Source organism: Dama dama, chromosome 4, assembly GCF_033118175.1.
Source record: "Dama dama isolate Ldn47 chromosome 4, ASM3311817v1, whole genome shotgun sequence".
NCBI classification, from domain to species: domain Eukaryota; kingdom Metazoa; phylum Chordata; class Mammalia; order Artiodactyla; family Cervidae; genus Dama; species Dama dama.
In genome coordinates, this window is record NC_083684.1 from 67,627,598 (window position 1) to 67,642,058 (window position 14,461).

Genomic DNA, 14,461 nt, shown 5'->3' on the forward strand with positions numbered 1-14,461 from the left:
GGAGGCTGTCATTCGGTCCATGGGGTCACAAAGAATTGGACATGACTGAAGCGACTTAGCACGCATGCACACACACACACATTGACTCACAGCAAACAAACCTAAATTAAACTAATTCATAAACAGTATAAAACGGTATGATATACAAAAAGAACACATACAAAAATACTTCATGGCTTTCTTTATTGCAAACAATGCCTGTATCATAATTGAAGGAAACCAGGTACATCATCCTAAAATATACCTGACATAAAAGTTATTTTGAGCTGAAGGCAATTAAGCAGTAAACACACAAAAAGATCGCTCTGTCCAAAGGCAGGAAATCAATTCTCCTTTTGATGAAGATACTCTAACCAGCCTACAGATGGCGCCAGAGGAATTTGCAAGTGAACCTCATTAAATGAAGATAAGGATTTTTAGTTTTGTCGCTCAGCCATGTTTCTTTTGCAACCCCATGTACTGTAGCCCCCCCTGACGCCTCTGTCCATGGGATTCCCCAAGCCAGAACACTGGAGTGGGTTGCCATTTCCTTCTCCAGGGGATCTTCCTGACCCAGGGATCAAACCCATGTCTCTTACATCTCCTATGTTGGCAGGTGGGTTCTTTACCACTAGCACCACCTGGGAAGCCCTTAAGATATACATAACCCAAGGACAAAACAGCTTTAATGGAGCTGTAACCTCAACGCTGAGATATGCCACACGTAAGCCCGGCTTCAGCTGGGTTCGGGATCCTCTGTTGGCCTTCACAGGGCACACCTCTGGACTCTAACCACCCAGACACCCTGTGCCACAGTTCTCCCATAGGCTTTAGCTCTCATCCCAGGTTTCCCAAGCTGTATTCATCCACGGCATTCGAGTCCTCCAGCTCTCAAAGGCTCCCTCTCCAGGACTCTCTCCTTTTCTCCAGTCTCCCAGACCTGTCTGAGCTCTGGCTGCTCCACCACCCATGCCCGTGAGCCCTGCTCCAAGCTTATTAAACTCACTCCTGTGGGCTCTAGTTCTCCCCTGCCCAGACTCTCAGATTCCCCACACAGGCTCAAGTCCTTTCCCCAAGTCAATCCCCATCTTCACTTAGGACTGACCCTCTTAAGACGGCCGACAAAGGTCCATATTGTCAAAGTTATAGTTTTTCCAATAGTCACGTACGGACGTGAGTCGGACAATAAAGGCCGAGCACCGAAGAATTGACACTTTTGAATTGTGGTGTCGGAGACTTGAGAGTCCCTTGAACAGCAAGGAGATCAAACCAGTCCATCCTAAAGGAAATCAGCCCTGAATATTCATTGGAAGGACTGATATTTAAGCTGAACCTCCAATACTTTGGCCACCTGATGAGAAGAGCTGACTCACTGGAAAAGACCCTGATGCTGCGAAAGATTGAAGGTGGGAGAAGGGGACAACAGAGGATGAGGTGGTTGGATGGCACCACCGACTCAATGGACACGAGTTTGAGCAAGCTCTGGCAATCGGTGAAGGACAGGGAAAGCCTAGTGTGCTGCAGACCATGGGGCTGCAAAGAGTCAGACACAACTGAGTGACTGAATGACAACTCTTAAGACAGCTCAGGTCCCTTCTGAGTCTACCTGCTCCCTCCACACTCAGGACTTGACCCTGGGCCCCAGCCCCTCCCCCAGGGCAAATCCACTTGCATCTCTGGAGCACTGGCCTCCCCAACCCTCCCAATCCCCTGCTTTGGGACCTCCAGGACCTGAAGAGGTCCAGTGTGCTGGTTCTGTTCCTTCAACAGGCCATATGTGAACATCCAGCAAAGACACTGGCTCATATGTAATTTCAATATCAGCCATTCTGGTGTCTAGTGACTTCCAGGGCAATCTGACTTTGCATATCCCTGGAGTGATAACATTTAACTCATCTCAACTTACTTGACATTTGGTGATCTCACATGTTTGCCTAATTCTCCTTCCACCTTGTATTTATTATTTTTATTGGCCGCACTGTGCAGCTTGTGGGATCTTAGTCCCCCAACCAGGGGCTGAACCAATGCCCTTGGCAGTGAAACGGTGGAGTCCTAACCACTGGACTGCCAGGGAAGCCCCTCCCTTCACCTTTTAATTGATTTGCTGTTTTATTATTGACTTGAATTATTCTTTTTATCCTTTGTGAATCCTTCGTCAGATTTAGGTAAATGTCTTCTCCCAGTTTGCTTCTTGCTTTTTCATCACCTTCATGATGCCACTTGATGACCGGAACTTTGAACTTTAGATAACTTCCAACTTAATAACTTTTTGTTTTCGGTTGCGAGTTTTCTGTGTACTAGGAAATGTTGCCCACCCCATGGTTATGGCAATCTCCTCTATTTTCTTCTTCTTCTTTTTGGCTGCACCATGTGGCTTGTGGGATCTTAGTTCCCTGACCAGGGACTGAACCTGCAGACTCCACAGTGGAAGCACGGAGTCCTAACCACCGGACCACTAAGGAAGTCCCTACATTTTCTTACAGAACTCGGATAGACTTCTCAACTCACTGCCCCTACAGGATGTCTTCCTGTAATAACTAATAGCAATGCTAATGCTAATGAGAACAACAACAGCAGCTAATATTTATTGAGCTTACACAATATTCCAGATACATGTTCCGGGAGTTCACATGTACCAAACTCATCTAATCACCACAACAGTAGTATTAGGTAGGTGTGATTATCCCCACCTCACGAATAAAGCACAGCGGGTAAGAGCTCCTTTTCCCAGCGTCTCTCAGGCAGTGAGAGGTGGGAGGGTGGTGCTAAGAGGTTGGGGTGAGTACCACAAGAAAAGCTCTTCCACACACGTTCCACTAGCACAGTTTCACCTTAGAACACATCTGAAATACAACAGAGATGAAGCGGTGCTGGAAGGTTTCTATGCGCTCCTTGAAACCAACCTAATCCAGGAGATAACCGCTGACAGCTGAGTATGCTGTGATCAATAAGAAAAAGCGATTTCTCCAAATTCACCGCTCACACGACTTCTGACAGTCTATAAGCAGAAGAGCGACCAGGGAAGGCTTTCTTGCATTCACTCTCATCACTAATCTTCCTCACGTCGTGGAAGAAACGAATGTCGAAGGGAGGCCTTTGTAGGCAAAAGGCTTTTCAACGGCGGGAATCCTCTCGTGCTCTCGAAGCTGGTTTCCATGGTTACATGCGGCCTTTCCACATTCCTTACATTCAGAGGGCTTCTCACCAGTGTGGGTTTTCTGATGCTGTGTCAGCTGGTGGCCGTGACTGAAGGCCTTCCCACACTCCTGACACCCGTAGGGCTTAAACCCCGTGTGAATGCGCTCGTGCTTGACGAGGCTCGAGCCGTAGATGAAGGCCTTTCCGCACTCCTTGCACTTGTAAGGCGTTTCGCCGGTGTGGATCCTCTCATGCTGAGTGAGGTGGTAGCCGCAGTTAAAGGCCTTCCCGCATTCTGTACATTTATACGGCTTCTCCCCTGTGTGGATTCTCTCGTGCTTCACGAGACTCGAACCCCAGCGGAAGGCCTTGCCACACTCCTTGCACTCGTGAGGCTTCTCCCCCGTGTGGATCTTCTGATGCTGGGTGAGATAGTTGACGCGGGTGAAGGCCTTGCCGCACTCCTGGCACTCGTAGGGCTTCTCCCCCGTGTGGACTCTCTTGTGCTGCACAAGGCTCGAGCCGCAGATGAAGGCCTTCCCGCAGTCCTGACACTCGAAGGGCTTCTCGCCACTGTGGATGCGCTTGTGCTGAATGAGCTTGTACACCCGGCTGAAGGTCTTGCCGCAGTCTTTGCACTCGTAGTCCTTCTCCCCCGTGTGGAATCTCTGATGCTGGGTGAGCTCGTCGCCGCGCCGGAAGGCCTTCCCGCAGTCCTTACACTCGTAGGGCTTCTCTCCCGTGTGGATTCTCCTATGGATCACGAGGCTCGAGCCCCATCGGAAGGCCTTCCCGCAGTCTTTACATTCGTAAGGTTTCTCGCCGGTGTGGATTTTCTGATGCTGAGTAAGCTGATTGCCCCAACGGAAGGCCTTTTTACATTCTTTACATTGATAGGGTTTCTCGCCTGTGTGAATCTTCTGATGCTGAGTAAGCTGATAGCCTCGGCTAAAGGCCTTCCCACATTCCTTACATTCATAGGAATTTTCTCTGTTAGGGAGTCTCTGCTGTGGCCGGACAGGGGCGCTTTCTCTATAAGTGGGGGTATCCCCACAGCTGATTATCCTTTGACTGGCACGTCCCTCTTGAGGGGCCCGTGATCTGTCCAGCTCACCTTCACACGTCCAGTCAAGGCCACGGGATTTACTTTTTCTATTTGAGGTCCCTTTGGAAAAATTCATCCCATAAGTGTTCTTTTGTGAAGGTAAACTCTTGGTCTCGTACGGTGATTCCAAATCTGGGGGGAAGAAAACCAACACACACACACAAACAAATCCAACATATTTTGTTATTTTTTAAGGAAACAAAACCAAAACTAATCACAAACCAAAATCTTCTCTAACAAAAACAAAACTTCTCCAGTGGGAAAAATATGAATCACCTAGAGCTCTTATTAACATGCAGATTCCATGTCTAGCATCACAACACTTAATGTGGAAGCACTGGAGACATTCCTGCTAAAATCAAACCCAAAAGGCACTGACTGTTATTAATAGCTCTACTATTTCCTATCAGCTATAACAGTTAAGCAAAAAAAACCCCAAAAAACAAAAACACCTGAAGGGACAAATCTCAAAAATGAAGATGAAAAAGATCATAATTTGTAGATGTGATGACAAGCCTGGAAAACCAAGAAAATCAAATATACCACGACTGTAAAAAACAAAAAGATATAGTTGGATGGTTGTATATACACACACACACACACACGTACTATCATTAAAAGTAATTCCTGATAGAAAGATTCAACATTCAAAAGATGATGTGTAGAACTAAATTTAATAATAAAACTGCGAAACACTTATGAGGCAATGCTTAGAAAAATCTGAGCATCAATAAAGATGCTAACTCAAGGGACTACAAAACATCAAACATTTAAATTCATGAGTTCATAACAACACTAGAAAAATGTTAATGGCCAACTTAGAGCAGGCTAGGACACCAACCCTTTGTTATTAAAAGCTAATACTTTTTTTCCCTGAAAGAACAAAGAGTTACCTTTCGACATGAGCAGTCCCACTACACCACCAATAAGCAAGTGGATCATGGTTACTCTTTAAAGAATTATTACAGTGAACAAATGAAGAGGCAATGATAGAATATCATAATTTTGAACCCCAATGAAATACTGAATCTCGGTACTGAGTGTCAGCAACTGCTAATGACACAAAAAGAGACACAAGCAGATGTTGCTTCATGATGGAAGAACAGAGCACCCAAGAAACAGTATCACCAAAAAATAATAATAATAATAATAATAATTTTATATATATATACAAAGAAAAGGAAGAAAGCACATGAAGCTAGGAAAATAACCACATCTCAGAAACTACTGATGGCACAGGGCCCTGTTTCACAAGCACTTGTCTCTCAACAGGGGTGAAACACAAGAAGGAAAACCGACTGGGAGGGAGACAGCGTGAAGGTCAAGTTCAAGGTGGCAACTCCTTCCTCAGAGGCCCTGGGCCTGAGACCTTTGTGGGGAGCCCCCCAAACAACCTCAGGGGGGGCAGCTGCTCCCTGCCAGAGGGCTGCTCTGCACTGTTTTGGTATCTTTTCCCCTCAACCATCAAAGCGCTCTCTCCCTTGCTTCCATAAGAGCATTGTGTCTGGCATAGAAACAAGATGTCTTGCTTTCGAAAGAAGAAAAACGCCACAAGAGGCAGAACTTGGGGAAAAACTTATTGGCTCAAGATTCTTTTGATTGCATTTCAGTCAAACGTGTCACAATCTAAATGTCAAAATGATAAAAGACTTCAGGAAACAGAAAGGATTGGAGGACAAAGAGGAAACCAGATGGGTACATAAAGGGTCTTGTTTTAAGCTTATAGAGGCAAGTAGAACATGGCGGCTGAGTGTATGGATTTGGGGGCCAGAAATCTTAGGTACCATTTTTGCTTCTGCCTCCTTGACTGACCAAGTCACCCTGTGCCCCAGCATACTGATCTATAGTAATATAATAACTGCTCCTACCTCATAAACTAGTGAGAATGGGATGAAATATATTAATATACAAACACACCATGCTCAGGATGCTTCCTGGTACATAGTAAGCACAATATTCAGTTCAGTTCAGTCGCTCAGTCGTGTCTGACTCTTTGAGACCCCATGAATCGCAGCATGCCAGGCCTCCCTGTCCATCACCAACTCCCCGAGTTTACTCAAACTCATTGCATATTATGGCTATTATTTCACTAACAGAAAAATTAAGAAATTTCCTTAGATGTTTATAAGATGATATCATCTGGTGTTTAACTCAGAATTCACAGATTATAACTTTCAACCTCACTGCAGGTCCAGCGTGTAGGGAGTGGAATATGCTCAGTGTGGTTTTACATGGATTCTGCTTGTTCAGTTTGCATCTACACAGAGGCTGGTATGCTAGAGAAACTCATGTCATGTGTCAGGCCATGTTCCCTAAAGGTGGGTCCCCACAGTACCACCAACAGCAATCTGGGTGTAAACGTGGGCTCATAGCATGAAGCTTGGTTTCTCCGAAGATGGTCATGAAATAAAATAAATAAATACATTTATTTTCATAAGTTAAATAACCCCAATCAACCCTTTGGTCATTAAGGAAGAGAAGTAATTACATGAGGGCCAGACAGCGGTGGGAAGATTGCAGATGGGTGAGGAGGTACAGGTGTACACGTGATGCCCATTTCCGACTGGACAAAGCTCAAAATGTCCCTTGAGAGCAGGAAGAAAGAAATTCAATGAGGCTCTTGAAAGATGGTCCTGAAGCTCACCGTGGAGGAAGGTGATGGTGTGGGCACAGAGTCCGGGTTGTCCGAGGCAGGGAACTTACCCAGTGAGACCAGGTTACTGTAGTTCTCCAGCATCACATCCCAGTACAAGTCCCTCTGCCTGGAGTCCAGACATGCCCACTCCTCCTGAGAGAAGTCGATGGCCACATCCGAGAAGGTCACCAAACCCACGCGTCCCTGATGGAGCAGAAGGACATGACTTCAAGATGAAGGAGGGGGAGGGAGGCCCATACTCTGTGCAGGGGTGGACACAGCGAGCAGATTAAAGCCCTGGGACCTGGGTGGGGGCCAGGGAGGTCACCGCTGCGACTAACGCTTAGCCCCTCCTGCTGCAAGGAAGACCACAGACACCGTGGGGAATTCTAACCATGCCATTCTGCCAGGAAATGGCTAAAACAAGCCCAGGTTTCTCTTGTGCACAAGTACTGAGCCTGCTACATGCCTGTCTCATAAATTCTCAGCAAGCGTGGATTCCTACAGCATTTCTGTTCTCTTTAAGGAGAAAGGAAAAAAAAAATGCCAGGGGTTTGCTTCCTGAATATAAAATCTTTTTTTACCTTAGAAAATCAGGCTTGCAGGTTTGAATGTTTTCAAGCCTCAGGTTCATCATTTTGCCAGGTTATCTTTTATGAGGTCCGCCTCTGTGATGACAAAAGCAGTTTTTTTCTTTTTTTTTTTTTTAACTCCGTCAATATTGAGAGGGTAACAGGCAGGAAGGCCAGGGGTCTCCAAACGAGGAAATAGGCTGCAACTGTTTAATCTCTCCCTGAAGCGGCAGGAGGAAACAAACTACAAGTGTCAGATTTTTTTCCTCTTCTATACAAAATTAAAAGGAGGTTTCTCTTAAAATTCTGTGTTGCCAGGACGACACCTGGTTCCACCTGAACTTAACTCTTCTCACTTGATCTTAGCCAAAAGGCCGAGAAGCGATGAACTTAACTCTTCTCAAACCTTGAGCTAACCAATGTGCTTTTCTTATGGAAATACTTTTCTTAAACTATGTTAATGAAACTATGTATTTGCTTTGGAATTTGCCTTTCTTCAAAATGATTCTACCTAAGACTAACTTTTTTCTTTTCTCAAACCTTGGGCTGATAACAGCTCAACAAACCAGTATTCGTATCAATTGTTTTATGACTGGGGGATGACACACCTCGTTCCATCCTGTCTCAAAAATGCATATTGTGGGAGAGGGGCCTGGTGAGACTACCTCAGCCTTGAGGTGCCTCTCTTATCTGATAAACAGCTTTCTAACTGACAAAAAACAGCTTGCAAAAAACTAACAAGGGGGCACTCTCCATCCCCCTTCTGATGTATATGTCAGAAGCGTCTCTGTCTCTTAATAAAACTCTGCTACACAAAAGTTCTTGAGTGATCAAGCCTGGTCCCTGATCCCGAAGCTAAATCTTCTTCAGAGATCATGAATCTGACACCGTTCACTGTAAGCTGTCAATATGAACGGATTAGACTGAATTATTACAGTCATACATTTAGGTTGAGTAAAATGTCTTAAGTTCCCTGATTCCAGGAGTATACAATCATCTATTACTTTTATCTGAAATGACCTTCTTATCTGTTAACCACCCACTAACCCTGCCTTTTCTTTTTTCCTGATTTAGAGGAAACAGATATCAAATGATTTGGGAACACACAGACAGGTCTGTTTAAAACAAAATTCATCTCCTGGGTCCCCTGACAGGAACATGATCTCTGAGCCAGGGCTTCGTCACCCTCCAATTCTTTGTAAAGCCTGAGCCTGGGAAGATCAGCGGAGGTGAGAGAGGAATCTCATGTGGTCAAATGGGACCAACATCTTGAACTCATCAAATCGTGGACCTGACTCAAATATTTCTCCCAAGGTAGTTTCTGCTTCCATTGTTGCAATTACTGTTGACAAAAAAAGTGAGCAGGGGAGAGACACTGAGTAACTAGCTCAAGGGTTCAGTGAAAAACTTTAGCCACAGAGGTGGGTACAGGGCTACACTGCATCATTATTTGCTGGAGCAGGTCTTCGGTGGGACTCACTTGGGCAGGAGGCTTCACAGTATTTCACAGAAGTATGCACAGGACCCAACATCACAGCTCAAGATGGAAAGAGAAACACACACTCACGTGGGCCATAGTTCTAGAAGTCAAGGACTGGTCAGTGCTCCTGGGGTCTCCTTTACTGAAAACACAAAATCCAGAGATGCCAGATCTACAAGAGGAAAACGAGGAATGAAAATAAGTGCACCCTGGTCCCCAAATGACTTAGTACAGCCTTCTCACTCCACCTTCGCTGCCAAAGAACCCCATCTTCTTCCCCTACAAGCACACAAAAACACAACTGGAGAAGATTAAAAGGATTCTGGAAAAACCCAGTTCTCCCCGAAACTCCAGGAAACCCAGCTGCACAGATGGGGCAGAGGAGCTCTTATTTTATGTCTTGAAATTAGATCTGACACTGGAGTGGGAGGATTCCTGGCCAGCTCCCTGGTGGGGGATATGGCTGAGAATCCAGCCTTGACCAAAGAGGGGTGCGACCTTTGCCCTCAGCCTCTGAGAGGTAATGGACGTCGCACATAACAGGGATGTCTTTGCTTTGGGTGGGAGCAGGCCACACTGCGCCTTAGGGTGGGAGCTGGCCACACCAGGAAGACCACTCAGGTTGTGGGTGGGGATGGGGAGACCCTGGCTCATGGACTGCGAGTTGACTTGGGGGCTGAGATCAACATCTGGACAACACATCAATCACCTACGCCCACAGGACCCATCAATGATGTCCACGTGAGGAAGCCGAGTGGAAACTCCAAACGCTGAAGCTCAGGTGAGCTGCCCTGGCCGGCAGTACTCTGAGCACGCTGTCGCTGGCACACCGTCAGCTGGCGGCCTGACTTCCGGAGAAGGCGCCGGAAGCCCCAGGGCGGGAACTCGCTGGGCCCCACCCTGTATACCTGCCTCCCTGGCGGCTGTCAGCCTGCATCCCTGCCCTGTCATTCACAGCAACCAGGAGTGGGGCAGCGTTCGGCAAGTTCCAGGAGCCCCTCTAGTCCCGAGTTAGGAAACCTGAGGGTGGTTTAGGGAAGCTCCTGAACCTGCCTTTGGTGTGACGACAGAGGGGGGCTCTGTGTGGAGACCGGGCCCTCAGCGTTCACTGATGGAGGCTGGGGGAGCCTGGGCAGAGGGCCCGTTACGGTCACTCACACCGTCCAGGGTGGGGGCGCTGCACCATGCCGAGTCGAGCTCTTCCGGCCTCTGGACAGGGTCAAGTCACCAAGACTTGGCAGGCGGACAAGGCAGAGAGAGAACTACCCAGATAGGGTCTGGCATTCTGAATCCAGCAAAGCTGGCTGCATAAATACATGCAGAATATCAAAGTGAAAATGTACTAGAGGGCTATTCAATGCTAAGTCAGAAGAAATGCTTGAAGACATGAAAAGTTTTTCAGGTATATTGTCAGTAAGAAAATCAGGCTATTGAAACGACGTTTCTCAATACGCATACATACATGTTTATATACAATATACACCATGATCGAGATATCTGTATGTATATATATATATATATAAACACACATACATGTTGAGACAGATTCTCAAAAGATAAAGTTCCACTCTCTTTTTCAAAGGGGACCTCTTGAACTTGCAGAAATATCTCTGAATAACTTATTTTGGGGATTTTTTTTTTTTTTTTACTGAATAACATCGCGTTTCTTTTTACTTCCTAATACCTAAACCAACTCTGTGATGTCTACATCCTCCCACATATGTTGGAGGACTGACTGGGAAAAAAATGGCTAAAATGCCAACTGATGCCCCACAGATACTGATGGGTATCTTGATGCTGCTTAGTCTTAGTCTTGAAGGGTGAGCTCTGCTTTTGAACCTGTCCCTCAGCCACAGTGTCCTGTAGATAAACACTAAATCCCCTAACCCTGCTAGCATTCTCGTTGCATGCAATGCTATTAGGAGAAAATATGCAAGGTATAAAACATAGAAAATGAATTCATTTAGTGACACATAGAGTCCGTCATTTGGAAGTACTTTGGTCATGATCTGACATCATGAGAATGAAGCCCTCTTCCTAGCAGCTCTCAGGGTACATCACCCAGAATTCTCCAAACCCATAAATCCATAAGATCATGATGAATACCTCCGATTCCAACAGAGGGGCAGCCTACAAAATACCTGACCAGTTCCTCTTAAAACCACCAAGGTTGTCAGAAACAAGGGAAGTGTAAGAAATCAGCACAGCCTCGAGGAGCTTAAGGAGACATGACAACGAAATGTAATGTGGTATCCTGGACGGGATCCTGGAACAGATGAAAACCACTGTGTAAAAACTAGGGAAACCTGTGGGGCTTCCCTGGTGGTCCAGCGGTTAAGATGTTGGCAGTTCCACTGCAGGGGGTGAGGGTTCGATCCCTGGTGGGGGAACTAAGATCCCACATGCCTCGCAGCCAGATAATAACAAAAAAATAAATAAATAAACGTAGTCAAAACTGTTTTAAAAAAAGCACTAAGGAAATCTGAATAAAGCATGGATTTCAGTTAACAGTAATGTTCCAAAATTGGTTCATTAATTGTAACTAATATCCCATACTAATATGAGTTGTAAATAATAGGAGAAACTGGGTGCAGGGTACCTGGGAATTCTGTGTACTATCTTTGCAATTTTTCTGTAAAACTAAAACTGTTCTAACTGAAAAAAAAAAAAAAGGAAAATGGTTCTAAAAAATACAATCTATTAAAAAGAACAATTTGCAACCACATGTGGCCCACAAAGCACAAAATATTTAATATAGGACCCTTTAGAGAAAAAGTTTGCCAAACCCTGCTCGAGATCCAGAACCCACACATAGCATCAAACTGTACTGCCTCTCATCATTCGTAAAAAGATGTAACTGAAACTGTCAGACCTCAAATAAGACCTGGCTGATAACAAATTTCTATTTAATGATTACTAGAGAAAAAAAAAAAAACCTTGCCTTCAATGACAAAGACCTTTGCTCAAACCCCATTCTTAAAAACTTCACAAAGCTCAAGACTTTGTCATTAACTCATTAAAACAATCAAACCCTTCTCCTTTCTTACTGTGCTCTGAAAGTCAGTCCTGTGCAAAAGACCAAAGATATGTAGCCTTTGATTCCACCTAAAAATTAATATCATAATATTATATTACCATATCACATGCTAAAACTGCTAACATTAACCTCCCAGTAGTAACCCTTGATCCTATTGGATTCTTAGAAGATCACACAAGAGGATGTGAACAATTTGCCTATTGAATATGTGAATATTCATGAGAGAGGGCTGGTCAATGGAGAAGACACCTGCACAATTGCTTGGGAAGCAATTATTGAGTTAATACAGAGGACATTTCAGGTCAAGGAAAGCAAATATTCTTAAGTGCTACAGATTCAGATCATTTACTGAACAAAAAGTTCACCTGGAACTTGATGTGAAGATCTGTGATAATCTGTCTTCTTCTTCAAGATGCTTTTTCTGGAGGACAGCTGGCCTGGAGGAAAGAAAGGACAGAATGAGACACTGGGGCCTTTCCAGAGCACAGACTACATCAGGAAATACCCTCCCATTTCCAGTCTCAAAATGAGGTAATCGCTTTCCTCAAAGACTAAATTGGCAAAGCAAAAACTACACTCCCTGATACATAACTGTACTTTTCTGTTGCCTGCCTAAGTACAGCTATTTCACACCAGTATTTTTGAACCAAATCCTTTCAGGGAAAGCTGTGTCAGTCTTGAAGAATCAAAGTTACATAGTTAAAGGCCATAAAGAGATGTTTTCATTCTTCCTAGTTTAAAGAGAATAGACTTTAAGTAGGGAGCTTTGCACAGAAAAATCTAATTAAAGAGCTAAAATTAATTTTAAGGAAAGCATGGGCCCAACCCTGGGTAATAGCATAGTCTTCATAAAGCTAAAAAAAGACAGAGCAAATACCCTCCAAGACCACACCTAAGATGTGGTACATATGTACAATGGAATATTACTCAGTCATAAAAAGGAATGAAACTGGATCATTTGTAGAGACGTGGATGGGCCTACAGTTTCTCATACAGAGTGAAGTTAGAAAAATAAATATCTATTAACGCCTATGTGTGGAATCCAGAAAAATGGTACAGATGAACCTAGTTCCAGGGCAGGAATGGAGACACGGACCTACAGAATGGACATGTGGACACAGGGCCGGGGCAGGGAGAGGTCGGGGAGATCAGGGCTGACATATACACAGACCAAGCGTGAAACAACCAGTGGGGGCTTCGGTAGTGCACAGGGGCTCAGCGTGGTGCTCTCTGATGACCTAGGGGGCTGGGATGGGTGGGGGTGCTGGGAGGCAGGCCCAAGAGCAAGGGGATGGGAGTGTACTTACAGCTGATCCACTTCGTTATACAGCAGAAACTAACACAATATTGTAAAGCAATTATACTCCCAAAAAAAGAAAAAAAAAAAGGCACCGAAAACAAGAAGGGTGCATCCAGATGTATTTCAGAGATTCCAGGAGACTAGGTTCTACTAATTGGGGGTACCCCGCCCTCCCGCACCTCCCAGGTCAGGGACCTCGCCCTTCCAAAATAGAATCCACCCCCCCACCCCGGGACCCTTCCATCTTGTCACTCAGATAGCCTGGACTTTAGAAGGACGGTACCTCTAGCTCTAAAGTCGCCATCTCCTGCCGACACCTGTGTCAATTCCTGTCATTTTCATTACAGGGTTCGGGCTCCAAAGTCCCTTGGGGGCCGCTCTGCCCCCGCAAGCAAGAACGTGAGGGCGGAGGGACCAGCGGAGGCACCGGAGCTACAGGTGATACCGTCACACACCCCCTCCCCGGGCTCACTCAATCAGTGCCCACACACCCGGGCGCCAGCCTGCACCTGTCACAGCTGAACAAACGCACACACCGCGGCTGCGACACACCGCCTGACGCCCCCGCCAGAGACACGGCGCCCGGCTCCGCCAACCCCACAGACACGTCAAGGCGGCTCTCACAGCCCCGCCGCCCCCGCCAGAGCCCACGCGCGTGGAACTCACGAGGAGCGGAGCGGAGGCGTCCGAGTCCGAGGCTCACACGCACCGGGGGTGAGGGATGCACAGCCGCGGGGATGGGGCCAGGTCGCCTCCCCGCTTCACACACTCACGCGCAAGTGCGTCACAACCGCAGGGACCCGACCTGTGTCCCTCACCGACGCCCACGCGCACCTTAGTCTGTAGACAAGGCCGAGTCCCATCACACACACACATACACACACATACGCACACGCTCGCACTCCTTCCGCAGCGGTTCCCGAAGCCACAGGCCGACGCTCCGTTTCGGGCCTTTTCCCGCACCGCCACCGCCCGCCGCCTTCCACTGCAGGTTTCCTCCCGGGATGCTAATTACTCACCGCTCTGGGCCAAACAACTAACACGGTGTCGGGAGGGAGGGAGCGCAGGCGTGCAGGTTAACTCCGGACAGCGTCGCCAGGAAACCAGAGCGTGGAAAAAAAAAAAAAAACAAAACTGACGCGCAGAAAGCGCATCTCCCAGCATGCAACTCCCGGCGAGGCTAATAGACTCGTGTCCCAAAGCCCTCTGGGAAAC

General features: G+C 46.4%; 1 protein-coding gene across 4 annotated transcripts; it reads right to left on the reverse strand.

The window, feature by feature from the left end:
* Window positions 1-14,366, reverse strand: ZNF331 (zinc finger protein 331). 4 transcript variants are annotated; one of them, XM_061140169.1, is made up of 6 exons: window positions 14,266-14,366; window positions 12,312-12,383; window positions 8,997-9,081; window positions 7,442-7,525; window positions 6,867-7,061; window positions 1-4,354 (listed from the first exon to the last, which is right to left on the reverse strand). In XM_061140169.1, the coding sequence occupies exon 6, from the start codon at window positions 4,296-4,298 to the stop codon at window positions 3,039-3,041; it is 1,260 nt and encodes a 419-aa protein (XP_060996152.1). In that variant the 5' UTR covers window positions 4,299-4,354; window positions 6,867-7,061; window positions 7,442-7,525; window positions 8,997-9,081; window positions 12,312-12,383; window positions 14,266-14,366; the 3' UTR covers window positions 1-3,038. The 4 variants fall into 4 exon arrangements, 3 of the variants coding, with proteins under 3 accessions (XP_060996152.1, XP_060996151.1, XP_060996150.1); XM_061140168.1 differs by having other exon boundaries at window positions 6,711-7,061; XM_061140167.1 differs by lacking the exon at window positions 7,442-7,525 and having other exon boundaries at window positions 7-4,354; window positions 6,926-7,061.
* Window positions 14,367-14,461: the final 95 nt, after the last annotated feature.

Excerpts from the sequence above, each read along its gene's own strand:
- ZNF331 (XM_061140167.1), bottom strand. Across the intron at positions 4,355-6,925 it reads CAGTAACCTGGTCTCACTGG|ATTTGGAATCACCGTACGAG; the intron begins GTAAGTTCCCTG and ends TCTTCCCCCCAG.